This window comes from Anopheles gambiae, chromosome 2, assembly GCF_943734735.2.
Source record: "Anopheles gambiae chromosome 2, idAnoGambNW_F1_1, whole genome shotgun sequence".
In the NCBI taxonomy this organism is placed as follows: Eukaryota; Metazoa; Arthropoda; class Insecta; order Diptera; family Culicidae; genus Anopheles; species Anopheles gambiae.
In genome coordinates, this window is record NC_064601.1 from 33,256,894 (window position 1) to 33,279,112 (window position 22,219).

General features: G+C 46.2%; 2 protein-coding genes across 18 annotated transcripts in view; both read left to right on the top strand.

The window, feature by feature from the left end:
* Nucleotides 1-1,860: 1,860 nt before the first annotated feature.
* LOC4576840 (uncharacterized) lies at nucleotides 1,861-3,580 on the top strand. Its single transcript, XM_001237500.4, has 3 exons — nucleotides 1,861-2,524; nucleotides 2,629-2,949; nucleotides 3,034-3,580. The coding sequence occupies exons 1-3, from the start codon at nucleotides 2,206-2,208 to the stop codon at nucleotides 3,483-3,485; spliced, it is 1,092 nt and encodes a 363-aa protein (XP_001237501.3). The 5' UTR covers nucleotides 1,861-2,205; the 3' UTR covers nucleotides 3,486-3,580.
* Nucleotides 3,581-3,737: 157 nt separating this feature from the next.
* LOC1273841 (uncharacterized) overlaps nucleotides 3,738-22,219 on the top strand; it is a 38,126-nt gene continuing 19,644 nt past the window's right edge. For 7 of the 17 annotated variants that reach the window (XR_009765528.1, XM_061651636.1, XM_061651624.1 and 4 more), the window contains exons 1-3: nucleotides 4,985-5,265; nucleotides 20,597-21,160; nucleotides 21,402-21,601. Coding sequence is in view for 16 of the 17 variants with exons in the window: in XM_061651636.1 (XP_061507620.1) it covers nucleotides 21,006-21,160; nucleotides 21,402-21,601 (355 nt within the window). In the remaining variant the exon portion in view is untranslated. Of the gene's footprint in view, nucleotides 4,166-4,976; nucleotides 5,266-6,270; nucleotides 6,853-6,945; nucleotides 7,743-17,487; nucleotides 18,856-19,974; nucleotides 20,111-20,596; nucleotides 21,161-21,401; nucleotides 21,602-22,219 lie in introns of those variants that run through there. The other 10 variants (XM_061651632.1, XM_061651628.1, XM_061651626.1 and 7 more) reach the window with 10 other exon arrangements.

The following is a 22,219-nucleotide window of genomic DNA, read 5'->3' on the forward strand; positions in this document are numbered from 1 at the left end:
TTGACATCTGAAATAAAATCGCATGCGGAGATGCAACAAAATCAAAAGATTTTGATTTTGCCGCATCGCCGCATGCGGCAGATTCGCAAGTGCTGTCATTAACGTCAAATCCCATTCAAAAGCTTGCGGCAAAATCGCATGCAGCGAGGTTCTGACCGCTGCTTAAGGTAGCGGTCTAATGTTGTTGCGCTCAACATTGTTGCTCGGAAACGTATCGCTGAGGTGGTCTACCCCCTGTTTACACATGCCAATCGCCAGTAGCGAACCCATCGAACTCCTGTCAAAATTATATGGAGATACGAGATACGATATGGAGGGTACGATGGGTTTTCCATCACTTGCGGGTATCCAGTAGCTCTGTGTCGAAATGTTCGAGAGGGCTAATGTAAACACACGGTATGAATGCTGGCAACATTTCACTTTGAAATTGTTTAGCGTCGAAAATTAACCAATTAACAGCTCAGAGTTTATGTTTTATCGTTCACTTGTTGAATAAAGTGTTGAAAAAATAAAATATACACCAAAAAATGTATTATAAATGCAAAAATTCCAAACTTAGCGGATGTCAACAAAACACACACTGCTGTTGTGTCATTTCATACACCCGATTACAATGCTAACTGTCAAAATCCATACATTTTGCCAGCAACTATGTTGCGCGCAACAAGATTAGACCGCTGCCTAAAGTTGGTATAAATCTGGAATCGACTCCGATCCAACTCCGATAATTTCGGAATCGACTCTATATTTTTACCAACTTTCTGGAGTTTCTTTTTGCCAGAGTAATTTGGAATAGTCCCGAATTACCGAAGTCGTCATCGAAAGTCGTCCGTAGTTGTTCGGAGTTGGCTGCAGTCGTTAGGAGTCGGAGTCATCTGGAGTCGTCCGGAGTCGTTCGGAGTCGTCCAGAGTCGTTCGGAGTCTTTCGGAGTCGTTGGAGTCGTCAGGAATCGGTTGGAATCGAAGTCGTCCGGAGTCGTCCGGAGTTGGCCTTCGAAATAAAGCCCTGCATACGAAGTACACGGGGAAAGTGAAGTCTCACTCCGAATGACTCCGGACGATTCCGACTCCGGAGGGAACAAGTGGTTCGGATTTTTCCGGAGTTGGAATCCGACTAATAATAGTCGGAGTCGGAACGGAGTCGTGAGTGCTCTCCAAAGAGTACAAAGTCTATATAATACAGAGGTCGAGTCGTCCAGAACATTTGATCAAAAAGCGTGGGAAAGTTTTGACAGCTGGATGAAAAAGCTTCAATAGTTTCATCGTAGCATACATTGAGGTTTTAGTTGTTGTGCATGCAGTGGTCTGAAAGCATTTTCGGCCATTTTTACATCGTTTGTTTGTAATATTGTACTTTAAAAAGTTGACAAATATCAAGAAAAGATAGAATTATAGTGAAATTATCAATTACAACAAGATCAGTGCCCGAAATTACGACGAAATCTTGTGCAGCTCAAGAGGGTCAAAGCTAAGAGGCCAGATTTCTGATTGTGGTCATTTTTAAGTGATGAATTACTGAAAAAACTACTCCATGCCACGTTCATGAGAAGGAAATGTATAGTTACACTTGATTTTGTGCAGAAAAAGCACAATTAGCCCTAAAAAGTGTATGGTTGTTTGGAATCGTTTGTGAACGCTTTTTCATCTAACTGTCAAAAATGAGCTTTCAAAATGGTGGACCAAAATCGAGCTATGCATCGACCTCTGTATTATATGGACTTTGAAAGAGTACATCACTGTAGCAAATTTCAAAGCAGCCCTGAAAACCCGTACATGTCAGGCAAAAACTGTGGGGCGAAAACGAGCTGTCAACGGATCAAACCGCGTGGGTTTACAGGGTTTACCAAATAATTTTGCGATTTGTACTGTGCGCACGAAATTTATTGTGATAATTGCGAAGAATTTTCACTGGCCCTAAATTAATTTACTGGCCCTAAATACATCCATTTTTGTGTAAAAATCCGTTAAGTTATATCGAATTTATAGACCATCCAACTCGTCAAATAGGGTCAAAATGGTCTAATTGGACGAGGATTTCTAATTTCGCCAATACGTAGCGGTCAAAATATGCAGCACATCTCGCAAAATGAGATGGTCTACCCTGCATTTGTTCGGTGTATTGTGGTGACAGCCGGTTAAAAACACGCTGTTCAGTTGGTTCTGTTTTGGTAGCATCTTGGTGAAATAAACTTAAAAAATCTAATAATGAAACGTACAGCAGAGAAAAAGCCCCTCAAGGCAAAGAAAGTCGCAAAGTTAAACAAAAATACAATCGAGGAAAAGACGCACGAAAAGCGGAAACTAAAGAAGGAAAAGAAGGCCAAGGTGGAAACAGAATCGAAGGAAGAGGAACTAGCCCCAGAGCAAGAGATGGACGCTGCTGTGGAGAACGAGGCAAATGAGGAAGAGGAGGACGTTGAGAACGACGATGCCGGTGTTGCCAATGGCGAGGGAAAAGCAAAATCAAAAGCTAAGACCCCGAAGGTAAAGGAGGTTAAACAGGAAGCAAAACAAAAGCCAAGAGGTATGTCCAAGCGAGCATGATAATCATTCCGAACCTAACGCTTTCATTTCGTTTCGTTATTTTAAACCGATATTATCTTCTTTTATGCACCACGCATTCGGCAGGAAAGGAATACACCATCTTTGTTGGCAACCTTCCCAAAACGATCAAGCAGAAGGATCTGCGAGTCATGTTCAGCAAGTACGGCACCATACAGACGATTCGTCTTCGGACGAATACGGGTTTGAAATTGTTCAACAAGAAAGCGCTGTCGAAAGTGCCTTCCCTGAACGCGTACGTAGTTTACAACTCCAAGGAGGAAATGGAACAGGCCTGTCAGCTGGACGGGGAAATGGTGAGCAACAATCGCATCCGCGTGTGTCCGGCTGACAAGAAGCAGATTGGCGACGCGAAAGCGACCGTCTTCGTGGGAAATATCGCCAGAGGTAATGTGGCGTTCCGATGGAAAGGAGAAGAAGTAACAGCACACACGAAACCTAACCCAAAATATTCTCCCATTTCCCACGCAGGCACAACCGATAATGATCTGCACGAATTCTTTAGTCGCGTCGGGCCGATCGAATACGTCCGGCAGATCGGGGACAAGTACGTGGCGTACGTGTGCTTCAAGAAGGGCGTCTCCATCATGAAAGCCCTCAAGCTGAACCAGGAATCGCTGAACGGTCGGCTGATTCGGGTGGAAAAGGTGGACACGACGCGCACCAACGTGAAGGTCAACAAGAAGGGACACGTGGTGCCGCGAAACCGGCTGCCCGCCAGCCCGGGCGCGAATACGGCCACTGCACCAGCGGGGGAAGGCAAAGCGAACAGCACTGGTGGCGGTGCGGGAGCCAAATTCCACGGTAAGGTGGCGCACGCGAAGGACAAGAAGAGCAATGTTAGTCTGAAGAAGGGCAAGGGCTCGGTAGCGCAGAAGAAAATGCTCGCCAGCAAACTGAAGGCAGCGATGAAGCAGAAGTAGGCGCAGTAAGCGAAACGGGAAATAATAAGCAGAATGTATTGTTTAGATGTTTCCCGTTTTCTGAAATATATTGTAATTTACCTGCCGATCGTAAATACCATTCTAATCGCTGGGAAATGGTGTTAGAAAATTGGAGAAAACCCTTCTTTTTTGTTGCGAAGTAATTTGAATATTTTGTTGTTGTGCGTTATAGCACCAACACACACGCGAAGCGCGCACAGCACAAACATCAAAACGCCGGCGCACTGTATTGACAGTTGCGACTGGTGCACCGCCCAGTGGGTAAGGTGGTTTCTAGGGGGGGTAGAGCGTGCATTTCTTTTGTTTACATTTTTGCTATTCCCTGTCCGGCCACAGGGTGTATGAGTGTGTGCGTGTGTGTGCGCCTGCAGAGCGGGAAGCACAAGGGCCGCGTATGAACGAGACAGCAGTCGTACCGAGGACAGCGAAAGTGAAGCCAGAGTACGAAGCCAGGGTCCGCCAGCAGCGGTTACAGCGCCACGAACGGAAGGTCTGGACCCGGTACCGGACCGGTTGATGGGTGGTGAGTAGATGGTGCTACTACATCTGTGACGTTGTGCGTTTTTTAAGCCATCTGGGCCATGGTAAAGCTTGAACACTTGGACCCCAAAACAACACCTACAAATGGGCAAAAGTTCTGTCCGTCTATTTGGGAAGGGGTGAGTAAGTCATCCACCCCCACTTTCCGGGCCAGGATTTCGCCGTGCGGAGGCGTTTCCCGACCCATGAGTGTGACTGAAATGCAACGTCGGTGTGCATGTGTTTGTGTGTGTGTGTGTGTGTGATGGTAGTGTGTGTCACCCGTCGCCCGGTTGTTACCTTCGCAACCGAGTCCACCGCCAACGCGCGTCATCGTGCGCCGTCTGTATACGCCTTCTGCCCACTCTCCGCGCGGTCATTTCAACCCCCTCCCCCCGTTCTTTTGTATGGATGACTGTGCATGCAGGAAGCTTGAGTGAGAGGGGGACGGGGTGGGGGGGGGGGGGGTGTTTTGAGCGCCGTGCACACATGTGTTTCCGCTTGCTACCCTTCTGTCCCTAGCGTTTGAAAAGGGAACGTCGCTCTCTCTTTCTCTCTCTGCCGCTGTTTTTCTTACAACTGTGGTCTCTCTCGCCCGTTCATTCGCTCGTTTCGGCTCTCTTTTGCAATATCCAACAGCACACTGGGATGCTGCAATACACAAGGGCCATTGTTTTACAAGCCATTTCTCTTCCAAAACATTACAACCACCCCAATCGATTCGTTTAGGAGCTCTCTGGCAACATCGCTTAATATTTTCTTCTCAAATGCGCATTTTAAACTCGTGATTGCATCCTCCCGGCCCCAAAATTATGACCACACACACACCGACACCGCCCCACTGTGCACTCGCTCGCGCTCTTTCGCTCTCTTTGTTTTTCGTTAGACGCTCTCTCCGCGGTTCACGGTGCGCTGGCTGTGTGCATGCATCATCCCGTCCGTCATCGGGGTGGTGAGATCATCAACTCACCCCCGCGCGCGCACACACAGTAACAGGCGCTAGGGAGGGGAGCGGGAGGGGTGCGAGGAGGACGATTCTCGCCTTGCTCCGGTGCTTTGCTACGATTTGGGAGTTTTCAGTCCACTTCACACATCCATCGGAAAAGGGGCCCTTGTGCGTGCGTGTACACACGTGCGTCCGTGCGTGCGTGAGTGTTCCCATCGCGTTGCTTGCTTCCGTTTGGCTCTGCTCGGCTTCAGTTGCATACCTCTGCATACGGTAGAAAAAAAGCAAAACAAAGTAAGCGTATACACCTTCCCCCCCTGCCCTCTCTCCCAGAAGGCAACGCGGGCGGAGTTGATCAATTGGTGCGCCCTCTCCCCTCCCTGAGATAGTGTTCGGAGGATGGCGACGGACGATTTTAGGGGTAAAAGGGTAGTTTTTTGTTGAACAGTTATGGTGCTGGAGCACTTTTGATGGATTTACCAAACCGTGGTCGTGCGGTGTGTGGTTCCTGCGCTTCGCTTTATTGGTGTGTTGTGAGTGCGTGCGGGTTTTTATTTTTATTTCGTCGCGGTTCATTAGCGACAGTGTTCGTGCGTGTATGTTTGCTGTAGTGTTTCCATATGAAGGCAAGAAAAATACAGAGGGAAAAAGAGAGAGAGAGAGAGAGAGAGAGAGAGAGAGAGAGAGAGAGAGAGAGAGAGAGAGAGAGAGAGAGAGAGAGAGAGAGAGAGAGAGAGAGAGAGAGAAAGAGAGAGAGAGAGTGAAAGAGAGAGAAAGAGAGAGAAAGAGAGAGAAAGAGAGAGAGAGAATAGAGCCGTCGTAAGGCAAATGAAGGAAATCGATTAGGAAATCTTCCTTCTAACCAATCGTTTTCTCAATGAATGAGAAATGCACATCCCTAATGGTACGATCTTCACACACACACAGATGTGTGGCTGAGTGTGAGCCTCGCTAACCTCACCCTCATCGATGTGTGGTATTTCTATCGTCGATAATGTGACGATCGAGACTGTTACGGGGGGGGGGGGGGGGGGGGGGGGGGGGTCTGACTTCCCCCTTCAATGCCGTGGCGCGCACGAAGACGATGGCTGCGGTGCGGTGACAGCAATCACGATCGCGACGTGCTGCTGGCCGGAGACAGAGAGCGAGGGGTGCCGGAACCGGACGGCCGTGGTGTGTGCGCGAAGAAGCAGTTGCTCGTGCTAAAAATACATGCCTACGCATAGATACGTATGTGCGTGTTCGTGCGTTTCGGTACGGCTGTTGGCTCCCCCTGTCCTGCACCGGAGTACGGTGAACACCCCACCAACACGATCTGTGTCCGCCCACGGGCCCAGTGGAAGTTCCCCGTTTTTTGATCTGCTGCTCTGTTCTCTTCCTTCGAAACGCCCTCCTCGACACATTCACTGGGTGGGAAAGGGAGGAAGGGGGTTTGTCATACAAAAAAGAAGAAGACCGAAACGGAAACTTTATAAAGCCGTCTATATTTTGAAGGGAAAGTGCAACTGTGTTACAAAACGGTGTCTTCTCCCGTCAACGGACCATTTACCTTTAAAAAAAGAACATTTTACGCTGAAAAATGATAAGAAATAATGTAAGCGCGCTTGTGCCAAACGGTGATAAAGGTCCACTTGCCCCGTGTTGGTGTGCAAACCGTGCTTATGAGTGTGCGTGTGTGTGCACCGGGGCAACCGAAAATGGCGAAACAGTGCGTCCGATCCGATCGTCGTAGCAGGCGGCCGGTGGTGGCAGTGCAATTCGTGGCCCCCGGGGTGAGCAGAGCTGTGAGCAGCAGCCCAAAACCAGACAGTTCCGCGAGAGCGAAGCTGTGCGAGATGCTGACGAAAAAGCGTGAAAAAGTGAATTTCCCAATTGGAATTTGTGAGAAAACTGTTCAATCGGTAGCGGTGTAATCGGCAAAAAACTAAAAAGGGAATTTTCCAATTGGATTTTGTGAGAAAACAGTCCAATCGGTGTAAATCGGGGCTGTTAGGAGTGTTTGAATTTCGTTTCCCTTCGAACAAACGTAATGGAGTCGCCTTGTCCGTATGGGGCGTGCGGCTCGTATAAATAAAAAAAAGCATCACGACACACATACGCACACATACACAGCTGGCACAACAGGCAATACGATCATACATGCATACACGCACACGGTAGAAGTGGAAGAAAATGCAACATAATTAACTGCAAACTGCATGGAGCGCGGCCGTGTTGCGTGTTTAGGGTGAAAAGTGCATCTTACTCCACCTCTTGCGCCCAAGCAATGTGACGGATGAGGGACAGGGCCGTTTTTTTTGGTGGTAGTTTCCGTCGACCATCTCCCTCCTCTCCAGCCTTTCGGAATGTGTGTGTGTATGGATCGTGTGCCGAAATGGGTTGCTGTGAGCCAAAACTCGAAATCTCTCCCTTTTTCGGTTGTGAAGCGCAACCGATCTCACCGAGGCAAGAGTGAGAAAGAGGGACATCCGTCGGGTCTGTGTGTGTGTGTGTATTTTCCGTGAGCAAAACTGGGGTGGGTTGAGAGCAAAACGCATCTCTCGCGCCGCCGCTGCCGCCGCCGCCGCCGCTTGTTGAAGCACACACACACACACACACACACGAACATTTTCAGGAAATCGAGGAAAACCCAAACCGTTTCTCGGCGTTTATTTTTGGAAATGTGTTTTCTCGGCACGCTCTGCTCGCACGCCCCGACAGTGTGCAGTGCCTGGCCGATAGACAGACAGAGCAGCAGCAGCAGCAGCCGTAGCAGCGACAGTTCACGCCAGGTTTGTCGGCGATCGGCCGTTCGTTCGAGGGTTCGTGGCGTGTCACTGTGTAGGAAATTGTCACGCCCGGTCGTAGGGACCAACATCCGACCGGGTGGTGGTGGTGGTGGTGCTGGTGGATGTAGCTCGGAGTGTTCGGTTCTGTATTAGGGCTGTGCTGTGTTGTATTATGCGTGTGTGTCAGAATAAGAAAACAGAAATCAACCCGAAGAACAGGGGAGCAATAAAAAGGCCGGGAAAAAGCGCACCAAATACCGATACAGTAGGCTGTGTACGTGCGTTCGTTCGTTCCATCCGTCCACGCGCGTGTGTGTGTGTGTGTGTGTGTGTTTGAATAGTGATGGAAAATCGTCTTCTGGTGTGAAGGATCGGAAAAAAGGGCCGGGCCCTTCCAAATGAAAGGAAGTGTCTACCCATAACGTGTGTGTGTATGTCTCTGTGTATGTATGTGAGTAAGTGGAACACAGTCATTCCTTTGTAAACGGAAAAGCCAGGAAATGGGGGGTGGAGGCAACCGGTTTGAGACGAATCCTTCCTCACCGTAGTGAGCAAAAAAAAAACAGGAAAATCTTCCGCTACCGCACGGAAGAGTCGGTGTTGCTGTTGGTGCTCGAGTGAAGTGGAAAATCGGTGAAAATGAGAAAAGCGTACAACCAGATCCACCCCACTTGGAAACCGCAGCACGCGACAATTTGCGCGAATGGCGGGTGGTGGGGCTGTGAACAACTCCTCCCGTGCCGTGGGGAGGCAATGTACGGTGGTAAGAAAAATGGAGAGAAAAGAAAAAAGAGAAAACACACAACCGTCTAGTAGGCACGGAGAAGAAAACACACGTACGTATATTATGCACTTCATCAACCATCTTGGATGGAGGTTGAAATAGGACGGCAAAAGCTTTGTTGTTGTTGTTGTTGTTGTTGTTGGGGGCTTTCTTTCAAGGGTGGAAAACTGTGCAGCAGCAAGCATGGAAATGGGGGACGAAAATAAAAAGATCACACACAAAATATGATGGAAAAGGTTCCCATTTCTTTTTTTTTTGTCGGAAAAATCTTTGCATCTGTTGTTGGAGTTTTTCCCCATTAGGAGCTTGACGTGCAAGGGTTGAGGACACTTTTGCGAGTTTTCCACTTTGATTTGGCTCTGCTTCGGAACGATCGCTCCCTGGTGCAAAAGTTCCGGTTTTCGTTGGAACTGTGTTTGTGTGTGTGCGTGCCTGTTTTTGTGCCATAGATGGGTGTGGGTGCCCAATAGTCGTGTGTTTGTGACGGAAGGCTCTGATAAACCGCTCGTAAAGCGGATAAATAATGAGCCCGTTTTTGGTCGGTGGGATGGTGTGGTGTGCGAGCGAGCAGGATACGCTAAGAAAGTTTTTCACTTCGGTACGAGAACTGGCCGGGAGCAAGATGATAACCGGCACCGGGGTGGCGTGTAAAGTGTGAGTGCGTAATCAAACAATTAATTAGCATTATCGAACGTGGGATGGTGAGCCGCACCGACAGTGACATATATTTTGGGTGGAAGAAGGGGTTTTGCCCCCCTTCTGCTAGCTTCACACCCTTTTTATATCTACTGCTTCGGACCGTCGGCGTTGATCGATGACGCCGCTTTTGGGTGGCGCTTTTTAGTAGATAAAGACGAGCAGCAGGAAGGTTTGTTGCTTTTTCTGTCGGATTTTTGTTTATCCGGCGCTGTATTGTCCAAAGCTGTACACTTTTGGGTGGCTTTGGCGGTCGCATTCTGAATGCCCCACCCAGCCTTTTCGGTTGTGAATAGTTTTGTCCTTTTAGATGTTTCCTAGGTCACCGTATGTCCTTCCAAAAACCGTATGCAGTGACAAAACTTAAAAGGCACATACACACTTAAAAATATTTCACGACCTCGGTTAAAAAAACTGCCGAAATTCGTCGGCTCTTTCGATTCTTGCTGATATGTCAGTTGAAAATTTCCCATTGCCGATAATCAGTACCATTTAAAACCGAAATATCGATTAAAAAAAATATTTTAACCAAAACTCGGCAACACAACATGCCGATTACGTACGTTAACACTGCTGTCACCGAGGTCATCCGTCAAAATAACCGAAATTTCGGCTATGTTATTTGAGTTAGCCGAGGCTCGGTTTTCTATGGGATGGGATGAACGAGGATGGTCAAATATCGATTTCGTGCAACCCTGACCACATTCCGAAGGATGTCGCCAGACGAAACCTCCACCTTCTTGTATGTGTACATATTGCTGAATATGTATGTGTATGTGTGTGTGTGTATGGTCCATGGTCTCGATCCAATTTCCAAACGGAAGCACCTTTGGGCGATGGGCCGTCGTCCATAAACAAACTCATAATTGAGTCCGGGCCCGTCCTTCAGGCGAGACACACTGTCCACTGGAGGAGCCAGCTAAAGTGTTCGCTCGATTCGATCGTAAACTTTGCTCCATCTCCGGAGTGTGAGCGCATTTTTAAGAGAAATTCAAAATTACCATTTTCACGGGGGACCGACGGAGGAAGGGAAAGAGGGCTGCTTTTCGATGAAGTCAAACAACAACAATAAGAATAAGAGATGGTTATGGCAAGGAAAAGAAGCGAGCCTGACATCCCTCGTGGAGGAGGAGTGTGATTTGAATAATTTGTCCTTCGTGTAGTGCATTTTATAAATGAATTTCCAAGTCAGGGGGTGGGGGGGGGGGGGGGTGGAGTTGCATTCCAACGAACGATAGAATCTAATTAAATAAAAACTTTTAACTTCCTCTCGGCACAATCCACCCTGGGGGACTGTTTTTTCGGGGTAAAGATCGGAGCCACGGAAGTCATTCGGCAGTATAAAGTAAAATAGTTTCCGGGCACTAAGGATGCACAAGTTGTAGGAACTTTTCCGCCTGGGGGGTTTGGGGTGAGCAGAGCGAGTCTGTTAGATTACCATTTATTTCCTTCGCTTTCTATCTCAAACGCAAGTCACTAATGCGATTACCTTTGGGTGCGAGAAGTCTAAAGCACGAGCAACGAGAGATGGCCAATCCAATCGGACCGACGGCTGTGTATTCCAATGGGATTCTTCGGGCACAAGTGAAGTATTGTGAGCTGTTTGACAAGTTGTGGAATTTTTTTTAAAATAAATTCCGCCTCTCGAAGGCATGTTCAACGATGATTGTGACATCAGTTGAATGTATTTCGGTGTCTGATGAACAAAAGACTAATATTTAATAAAGCTCGTGCTTGTAGAATTTACTGTAATGGTGCTTGGGAAAATAAGCCCTAAAATATGACTTAAATAAGTCCCAATACATGATTGGTACACAGAAGGAAAAGTCGCTTTTCCTTTTCTCACAGTTCAGATGAACTTTTTGGTGTCGATGCTACGTTAGTATACGGTTGATAACACAAAACATGGACCCATTGACACATAAATTACCATCAACTACTCACACTCAATGTGCTTTCGAATGAAAAGGAATGCTAAAAGGTTTGCTTGCGAAAAGAGGAAAAAAAACAGCTTAAACATAATTTATCATTGGAATGAACTATACCAGGGAAAAGCAACTGTTTGGAGCTTGATCGAACAAAATCATGAAAATTAATCATTTCTTTGATTTAAATCAAATTAATCGGTCAATTTTGGAATTCTTTGTATCCTGCTTTAGTGGATAGCTTATGCGACACAATCATTTCCACTGGGGAAACAAGCTGAAGCAACCAACAGTTTGCCCATCCCTGGTTAAAAACGGCGTTCGAGTCATGGAGGAGATCGGTAGAAATTGAGACGCTTTCTGCATCGACCCAAACCCGTTGTACTCGGCCATCCTTGAAGAAACTGCATCAAGGGTCACTCTTCTTCTCCTCCCGCTATACTGTTTTCAGATCGTACCATTATGTACCTCCCCCTGATGAGAGCGTCTGTGATAACTATATACATCCGACGGGGCTATGTAGCTCGGAGTGCACCCGGGTGTTCGGTCTCTTGCCTCAACCCCAACTCTCTACACTGGTGGTCGTCGTGCCTTATCAGTGCCCTACACATGCCGAGCGAAACCGGGTCGGTCCCTTTTAAGCTTCGAGCTTCGTTCCATTTCAACAGTGTGCACCCACCCACCCTAATGTACACCGGGTCCTTCAAGCAGCAGATCCCTTTTGGAACCTTTGCCGTCTCTCTCACCCGGTGTTGTTGGGTGTTTCAGTTCCGGCTCAATTCAGTTTGGTCCGCATTTGTGAAAAGCAATTTTCCAAGCAATGCATCCAACCAGATGATGAAGCGGGTCAAGGGGGTGGAGTATGTAAACGGAAGCTCATTTATTCACGCCCGCTTTTGCAAACTGCCAACTTACGCCGTGCTCAATCAGAGGGAAGATCGTTTCTCCGGGAAGAATATTTTCGTAAGAAAAATGATGTGAATCGTGATGAAATGTTTCTGATTATAAACAGGTTGCTAACATAATGATAACATTAAGCGAACTGTTATTCGAATTGGAAAACGTAGCAATTAAAGAAGGGCATAATTGGGTACAGGTTGTACAGGATTTGGTATTAAAGTTCAATTTGATCTATACAGCATTTTTCCACTTTCCATTCCAGTAGTTTTTAGTTATTTGTTATTTTTTCTATGTGTGTCTATGATGCGCCAATGAACAAAAAATAGATGCCATTTTCTCAATAGATCTTTGTAATATTTGTGTTCGAGAAAATCACATGGAAACTGAATTCCACTGAAAAACTCAATAAGGACTTCTGGTGAAGGAAAAGTTCTCTTATTGAAACCCGTTCTTAAATAAGTTTGCTGAAATCGGCTCCAGATATTTGTGTGGAAGTGGTGGCACACAGTGGAGTGCTTTGGTTCATTTTATGAGCGTTTAACAATCCTGTTCCGCAATTGCATCAGCTTACTTTGGAACGTCATTCGCTTTGCCCAAATATCCACATATCCACATATCGATGGCATTTCCCCTTGCGAGTGGGCATCGCGTACGGGTGAAGCTTTTTTTGAAGCAGAATTTCTTATCAACGGAACAGAAAAAAAATGCACACAAATAAGCAAACACAGTGCTTTTCTCCAGTGAGTTCGGTTGGCAGAAACTCATTTCGGAAGCGTGTGTTTGCCCAAAGCGAAAGTTCTTGCACACGCTGCGACGGCGAAGGCGACGATACCGGAGCACTACGGATTCTACCGGGTTTTCTACTTAACCCCTTCTTCCCGGGGGCGGACGGAACGGCAAATATTGAGGCTGTGACTTGCTCTCCAGCTTGCCGATACCGGATATTGGAGCACATTTTTATCGCATTTTATCGCAAACGGAGCCAACACAGCTCTCTCTCTCTCTCTCTCTCTCTCTCTTTCTCTCTCTCTCTCTTTCTCTCTCTCTCTCTATCTCTTCTCGCTGCGCTTCTCGCTGAGGTAGTTAGGTGGCGGTTGATGGTAAAATTATTTGCTGATGAAATTTTGCAAATCCTCCACTAACCCTACACTTGTCTTTTGCAGCGAATGCCGCCCGCACGTGTGTTTGTTTTTTCGTGTGCTCTCCTTCGCTATTTGATAGTCTGTGGGTGGGGATCTGTTTGTGTGTGTGTGTGTGAATATGTGCGTGGTAGCTTAAACGCTACTAATCCTACTTTTCCAGTTTGGGTGTTCTGCTGTTGTGTGCCCAAATCGATGCGATAAAATGATCAACGTTGTAATGTAATAATGGTGCAAACTTCAGCAAACTTGAGCACAACAAATGGGCAATGAATTGACTTCGCTGGTGCTGTTGTTCAAAAAAAGAATAGCGTTTCTTGCATACCAACTGACACAGTGGAAAGCTGTGTGAATGTCGTGGTCTGTGATTGATGTAATCTGTTTTAGGGTTATTCCTGCTGTGTTTTTTGTTCACGAATCAATAATACATTACTCTAACTGGTTCGTATCGTCCGTAAATGTATTGTACAATTCGTATAGAAATGTAGTAAAAGATTAGTGTTGATTATGTTCAAACTTTAAACATTCTGATCTTGATAGGTTTAGGCATTACATGGTTTTAAAGGGTCAAACATATTGTTAAATCTATGTAACTGTGACGGTGCACATTTTCTATAAATGGAATAATGTACTTTTACAGTATTTAACAAGAACTTTTATCAATATTGCATATATTTTTCAATCTATATTATTTTATTTCATGTACTGTTTTATTTATTTTTATGACACAAGGTGAACTTTTGCTTGCTTAAACTAATTAAAGCTAACTAAAACCACCAACGATGCCGTAAATAATACAACTTATTTGCCAAAAGGGAAAAATGAAGCTTTGAAAAAGTATCAATCATTGGGGCCCTTCACGATTCTAGTTTTATATGGAGTTTGACAGTTGGAGACTAAAATCATGTTAAAAAAATCCATACAAAACCACACACAATACTAGTCTGCAATTTTCAGTCTAGATTATTCTAGCCTGAAAGCTAGAATCAGATTCGAGTACCTGCTCGAAAAATGGCAAAACAAGGAGGTGTTTACATTTATCCCAAGGTGCATTAAAGAGATCTGGTGATGGAATCCAGAATTAAAGTGTATGTAGTCCAGGTGGTCTCATAGCATTTTTATAACCATATTCTGACGTCTCTTTTTGCCAGGATTTGCGATTTTTTTGCTCAAACAGGCTTTCTGGATGCTTAACGAATACACAAAACATTCTTAAAATCATCATTTAGAAGCAGAAGCGTTAAAAATCAGCCTTCTAAATACATACACTTTGGGATAAGCCCATCTTTATGCTATACCCACTTTGATCCGCTGCTCGAAAACTGCTATACAATGCAAACAGCTGACAGGCTGAAATTTCAGCCTACGATCTAGAAACGGAAAGGGGTCCATTATCGGAAAATTCTGAAAAACGAATTATTTATTTATATCACCGAGATGAAAGTTGGAGATGAATTGAAGAGGAAAATTACACCAAAGTATACATGCATACTTTAAAGAAAACTAAACATTAAAATCGCACAAACCATATTGCTGCAGGCGAACAACTGGCAAACAATTCCCTTTGTAAGCTTTCGCAACAATTTATAATGAACTCCGCACGGTTGGCAACATCTGCTAATCGAATGTAGCCATCTAGATCATCTATTTTTCACGATTTGTGCTCCACTTTCGCAGCGATTCGCACTACAACAGTAGTCGGTCTATTTGACCCTGCCCTGGCGGCACACTACCAGGGCTTGGCCACACTCTCCGAGCTGGAGCTGAGAACGCATGCAGAGGAGAAGGAGAAGAGAGTTGCTCTCGCTTTACGATACCGTTCAACTGCTCCACCAGGACCGCCCCTTCGTAGAAAAGTGGCACCGGGTGGGGAAGCTAAAAGGAAGAACGCTTCGAATTGTTTATCTGTTTGTTGTTTGTCTGTCGGGGCCCGGAGAGATGGCCTTGGTCGGCTGGTTGGCTCGCTGGAAGCCAATCCGACCAACCGCACGGCACGGCTCACGGAGCAACATTTGCTACGTTTTGCTTCTGGCGAGCTGCTGGTTGCTGGTGCTGGTCGCGCTCTGCCTTTGCTGAAAAACCTCAAAACAGTTGCGCGAATCGCGTATCCTTCAGCTACATCACTCTTGTGGTTCTTGTGTGTGCGTGTGTGTGTGCATGCTGTGGCTTGAACGACGACCAAACCGTGCACGAGAAGGCAGTGCGCGTAGGCAGTGTGGAAAGGCGTTATTTTGTTTAAAATGTCTGGCCCAGCACAGCGACGAGATTGTGACGGAGATGTTGTGCGCTCCGATCGTGCTCCGATGGGGGGGCAAAATAGGAAAATAATTAATGTCCCGCGGGTGGTTTGTGGTGTCGAGATGACTTTACTCTTCCACCCCCAATCCCCCATTCCGATCATCGGAACCATGTTTACATAACGCACAAACGTTCGTTCGTTGCCTGCCCCTGCCGCAGCGTTTGAAAACGTTAATTGGAATTGAAATTGACGACGCCCACGTGCACGGTGGGTGCCGGTTGGGTGTTTTTGATCACTTTTGTTTGTCTCTCAAAATTTCAGGAAAGCCTTACAGGGTTTTCTAGAAGTTCTCATAGCTGTGGGACACCTTGTTGGATCCTTCTTACTTGAAATGAGCTTATTGTAACGGGAATTGGACTCTATAGCACTCTCGTTTAACAAATCCAATAGGAATTTTCAAGGAGCCTTCCAATGAGGGTGCCATAGAGTACAATTTCCATCATACGTAGTTCACTTCCCATAAGAAAGAGTCAAGGAAGTGTCCCACAACTATGAGAACCCCTGGAAAACCCTGTATAGATTCAGTTATGTTTTTAATAATTACTGGCTCAAAAAGCACTACGGTTCTTCAGTTATTCATCCACAAGTGCACATTTTCCTTCTTACCGCGGCTGACTGATACGTAAGGGCGATCATTACAGTTACGAGTAGGCCCGTCCATCGGTGTGTTTGGAGTGTTTGTTTCGTTTCATCTTTTCTCTTCTCTGTTCGTTTCGTTTCATTTGCCCATCCAGGCGTCCGCCCGCACTGGGCCAGCCTCACGATACCATTAAAACAGATGCTCATGCGTGAAATAAAGTAATATCATAAAAGAAGGCGAAACCAAAATTCACAACACAAAAACCAATACCAAAAGGGGAAACTGGCGACCCCAACGGGTGGCTGTGGTGGGCGGTGGTGGGAGGCGTGCGCTCGTCGCGCGTGAAGCTGTTTGCATGTGATGCTCACGCGTCACTAATGACATCGGCATTGGGCTTCCTGCCAGACGCGCAACGGCAAAATAGGAGGGCAAGGGTGGCAAAATTAAATCACTTCACCAAACACCACCACACCACACGGGGTTTCGGGGTTCTCAATAGAGAGCGTGAAAAGAGAGCTGGGATGGGAGGGGAGGGAGTGGGGCTTCATCATTATGCAATAGGAAATTTTTAACTTCACGCAAATGTGTACCACCAGCAGCAGGGTGTGTGTGTGTGTGTGTGTGTGATCGTGACAAATGAGGACAAATCATAAGCGCCTGCTTGTGGGTGGCATCCCGTATGCTCGCAGCGAGCCCTACAAAACCGGTTCGGTTAATGATGTTTTAATGAGGGAACAATATTGTTCATAATATATGAAGCGATGGTACGTTTGTGTGTGTGTGTGCAATGGTCGCGATGTAGGTTTCTGTTGTTCTCGATGCTGATGATTTGTTCAACAGTATTGCTTATTTTAGGAAACTCAGCCATCGTTTTCAACTAACCCAAATCGACTAATTATCGTTACCACAATTTAGGTAACCAGATCGTCTAACAATTACATATCGATGCCGATCATGCTCATACAACCGCAATGGAAAAATAGGGCACTTTGCCAGAAAACTTTCCAGTGTGTATGTGTGTGTGCCTTCTAACCCTTCGTTTCGTTCCATCTACAGCTGCCTCTTGTGTGAATAATTGAATTTAATTATCATTTCATAATAATCCTCACTCGATGGGGCGCTATTGAAAAGGGAAAACTCCCCCATTTTCCACCCAATCGGCGGTAAAATTAAGCTGCAAAACAATTCAATGTGGCACTTTAAGCTTCTCGTTTTCCGGAAAGGGTAAGGGGTTTGGTGAAAGTTTTCCCATTGAGTTTTAATTCAATTCTAGGGCTGCTGGAAGCTACCGCGATGGAGACGCATGGTACTTCATCGCGAGTAGGCGTTACACGCACTCTAAATGGCTGGATTTAGTTGTGTGAAATGTGATAAAATACCTTATAATTTTAGATTTATATGAAAATTTAACAAATATTGATACTGTTCGAAGTGTTTTGGTATACAGTGGCTCGGAAACATCACAACAAACACCTTTAAACTAAAAAAACACCCCGCGACGCTGTTCATTCATTTTCAGCACCCGCAACATTACACCCACCATCATTACGATTAAATTGCGTTTTAAAATCACGTCTCTACTTTGTAATGCACGGCCGCAATGAACGATATTCAAAACGCTCGGACGATCGCAAAGAGGCGCGAGACACATTCAGCATCCTTTTTGTTGTCGCACACACGGTGTTTTTTTTTCTTTCTCTTGTTGGCACACTGTCCATTGAACTCGGCTGCATTGCGTTCGCCGTACGAGGACGCGGGAGGGGTGAAAAATGTGGTGAGGGGAGCGGGGGCAAAACGATGAGTTGAGAGTGTTGTTTTTACAGTGTTTGTGTTTCAATTCGTCCCTGAAAAAAGCACAGGCCAATCAAGAGTCTGCTTTGTTCGTCTTAGTTAGCCATCCAATATGCCTTACATTGTATACATGTATGGAATGACTGTTGCTCAAAACTAAATAGAAAATGCTTTTTCTAAAATATCATGATTAAGAGATAGGATAAGAGGCGTTGAGTTAAATAAAAACTGCAAAAGAATTAATAAAAATAATTAAAAAGCATTTCAGCTCACATTTCTGCTCTTCCGCTTCTGCATTGTGGTCCCTCTCAATCGTGAGCATTCCAACACATAAAATCGGCTTTTGTGTTTTTTCTGCATTTTTCAAACACGAACAACTTTTTCCTTTTTGCTTGCTTGATCGTCTCATAGGCCTGTCGAATAGTGTCTTACATGCACAGCACTACGTACGTGCCGACACGAAAAACGTCTCTAGAGCACTAAGTAAGTGTGCGTGATAGAACACTGAACCGCTCGCCGCTGCACTCTCTCTCTCTCTTCTGCTTTCTTTGACAAATATTTGTCTCTCACCCCGTGGCGCCTCCATTCGATAGTGTTTTTCGTGTTTTGCTCTTGTTCTTGTTGTTTAATTTTACGCTCCCGCTTTACGTTTTGTGAGGAAAATGAGCGACCATTTCTCACAGCGACCGCATTGTCGCTCACGGCACTCACAAGTTGATCGTTTGATCGTTCGCCGTCTCATCGTTGCCCCCTTACGCGACACCTTACGCATGACGACGAGCAGCAGCAGCAGCAGCAGCTGCTGTGTGTGTGATGGACTCGCGCACCGTTCGGAAATCTCTCTCAACACAAATGTCCCACCAGTTGTGTGCGCACTACGCCAGCAGTGGTACAAGTTTTTTCCACCGCTCCACACAATCAGTTCGAACTGTGTTGCGGCTCGTTAGCACGCTTCACGCGCGCGCGCGCCTTGTGTCAGTCAGTGCCGGTTATCAGCCGCAGGTAATGGGGGTTTTCAGTGGACCAGTGGTAGTGTTAGCGTTACCGATCATTATGTTACGCTCCCGTGCTTAGTGTGGAAGGAGATATGCGGCACCAAAAATGCGACTTTGCTGCTCAGCTGGTAGAGCATTGGTGAAAATTTGCGTGTCTATGCACACGCCATTTTCGCTTCTCCAAGCACACCTGCCCCGTTTGCTCCCGTGCGCCGCTGGATGGGTGGGACGGATGGGACAGGGAAATGAACACGCTCCCATGATGGCGGTCCAACCGACCGTAGATCGCAAAATGGCGGATCTGGCGGATGTGTTTGTTGCCTCTTGTTGCAAAATGAAAATATTTCGGTCCTCCGTGTGTCGCACACACTCTCTCTCGCGCGCGCGTTCGGGGGTTTTGTGTTTTCTTTTCCTTTATTTTTATTTTTTTCACTCTTTCTCTCTTCTGGTTTTCGTTGGTTAATCCAAATCCACTTTTCCGTGGACACACTCTGGTGCTGTGTGCACATGCCAAAGAGTCTGTGTCTGTGTGGCTTTTGGGGATTGGGGATGCGGAGCGCTGGTGTTCGTTAGTTCGCATCTGCAGTTGCGAGGATGCCTTAGGGTGAATGTCACAACCGTTTCGTTTGTGCGTGTGCGTGTGCCGTCCATAGTGTTTGAATGGGAGGGAGGCGGGGGCCTGTGATTTCGTCGCGTTTTGCGATGCGAGCAAAGTGGACGAGCAGCGGAGACAGAAGGGCCCAGGAGAGGTATGGCGGTTTAGGCAACTGCCAACTGAGGCCAACATTTGGAGATGCTCGTCTGTAACGTCGCGGCGGCGCGACGGTCGGTCACGCAAAAGCTTTCGACGGCGAAGCCGACGAAACCAATCTATTTATACCGTACTTAGTAACACACAGCGGCACACGCGGCGGCCCGCTCTGCATACATTTGGCCATCGATAGCATCGTTCTCGGCCGATGGGAATTTAATGGCAAGCCTAGTAGTTGTGGGGACTTTTTTTTCATCATTCGCTTTCGAAAACTTTTTCGACCGTGGTGCTGCTGTAGAAGGTGAAGTTGAAATAGTTTGGGGGAAGGATTGTCAACCATAAACGAGTTATTAGATCGATCGTATGCAGTGAAATGGAAAGTGAGTGTGACGAGCCACAACGGCACAGCAAGAAGATTCGGTCGGTCGGAATCAAGAATCGAACTGCCAATCGATAAGTGTCTGCTCCGGCAGCCCAACCCGAGTTCGAGTGACAGAACTGTGTGGCAGAGGTTAGTAGTGAGTTTGTCCTTGCCCCGGCTGCAGACGGACCTTCATACGGTTAAGTGTGTGCGTGTGTTTGTATGTGTTGCATAGAAGTGAATGTGCAAGATCATTCAAGGACCTAACAAAGTGCGTATAATACGGAATTAGAGAGAGAAATTGTTTAAGAAAAACGCCAAACCTTGCCTTGGTGAAAGTTGGTTCATTCTGAGACATTACTAAAAATTTTCACGAGTATAAATGCAATTTGTGAAAAGAACAGTGAAAAGTGTAGCTAAAAACGGTGCAGTTCAAATAACAAGTGACAAATAGACTGGCGAGAAAGTGAAAAGAATGTTTTAACGGAAACAATCGTACATAGTGCATAGTTTAATACTTTGTAGAGTTACGTTATCTTATTTCTCTAGTCTATTATTAACCGTTTTTTAGACATTTTCCTTGTTTTCTGTACGCGCATTTTTAAACTAAATCATTTTTTCTTGTCCATTTTGCAGATTTTAGCACTAAGAAAACGGGAACCGCTTAACTAAAGAACGTAAAATTTGTACATTGTTTGTTTGCCTGTCCTGTATACAAGCGTTCCTTCCTTCCGTACGGTGTGTGGCCTGATATTTATGAAACAGAACGCAACGCCACACGCTGTAGTGTTTTCTCGCCACCGTCGCCGAAAATTTCGCATAAAAAACCACAATTAGGTAGTGGTGGAAGCTGTACCACGCAATACCACGGCAAAAGAGGAGTGCGGGAGCGGAAAAATTGTGCACGTTTCCTACCGTAATAACGTGTGTGCGCGCGTGTGTTTGAATGTGTGTAAAGTGTGTGACGTGACTGTGTTAGTGGGTGTGATTTATAGAGACTGAAAACTCACAGCAGCAAACAACACACACACACACTCGCAACAAAATGGTGATAGGCGAGCAGGTGGAAGGTGGCGAGGCGATGCCTCCCTCGCCCCAACAGTTCCCGCCACAGAAGGCCACGATAGAGAACATCATGAGCGGCATAGAGAACACCGGTGCGGTCAAGATGAACAATCATAGGAAAAAGCTGCGCCAGAGGTTAGTACCGACCGAGGGGAGCAAGCAATCAAGTTTTTCCTCCATTTTTTGTTGTTTTTTTTTTGGGGAAAAAACTTCCTATTTACGACACTGAAACTAAAACCAAAAAATAGTTGTTCAAACCATTCGCCGAACGGTGGATTTAATTAAAGTTTTGGAAGGGGAAGGGGCCTGCTTTTATTTGCAATTTAATGTTTTCTGTATGGTTCGTTTCACATGCCCTCTCTCTCTCTTACGCCAGATTTGACATAATAAAAAAGCTCGGCCAGGGCACGTACGGTAAGGTGCAGCTCGGCATCAACAAGGAAACGGGACAGGAGGTGGCCATCAAGACGATCAAGAAGAGCAAGATAGAAACGGAAGCAGATCTCATTCGGATACGGCGCGAGGTACAGATTATGAGCTCCGTCCAGCATCCCAACATAATACACATTTACGAAGGTACGTTTACGGTAAGGCAGGGCAGGGAGGGAGAAAGTAAACTATACACAACGGCGGCCCACGCTGCTCCAATTATGATGGCCCGCGCGGAGGACTCAGGGCAAATTGCATGAGCTCGAGACGAAAACACAATTAATTTTGCTCGGTACGTCGCCTACCCACCCGAGTACGATATCGGGCAAAATTGGCAATACGCTATGATTAGTACTGATAACGAGGAAGGGAGAGATAGAGAGAAGATGATCTGAGATTTGCAAGAGTGAATTGTGCAGAGTTAAATTCTTCTTGTTGTCCTTGTGGATGAGTCACAGTCAGGCTTACGAGGAGATGCGGTCTCCGTTGGGAATCGAACAGGTATGCACCTTATAGCAGCCGGCTCGTCTATCCAATGGACTACTGGCCTGACACGTACAGAAGGTGTTATAAGGCCCAATAAAAGGCTGTTTGAAGGCGGAAGATTTCGCTACAATGGGTGTTTTTCATTACAATGGGCAATTGTTTGATAAATTTGTGTATGACACTCGAGAGCTTCCACATATAGCGGCTTCCGATAAAGTTATTCCCTCTCCATCGCCTTTACATTAATGTTTTTTTTTCTGCTTCCATCTTCCAAATTCA

Excerpts from the sequence above, each read along its gene's own strand:
- LOC4576840 (XM_001237500.4), top strand. The coding sequence starts at position 2,206 with ATGAAACGTACAGCAGAGAAAAAGCCCCTCAAGGCAAAGAAAGTCGCA. Across the intron at positions 2,525-2,628 it reads AGCAAAACAAAAGCCAAGAG|GAAAGGAATACACCATCTTT; the intron begins GTATGTCCAAGC and ends CGCATTCGGCAG. Across the intron at positions 2,950-3,033 it reads CGTGGGAAATATCGCCAGAG|GCACAACCGATAATGATCTG; the intron begins GTAATGTGGCGT and ends TTTCCCACGCAG.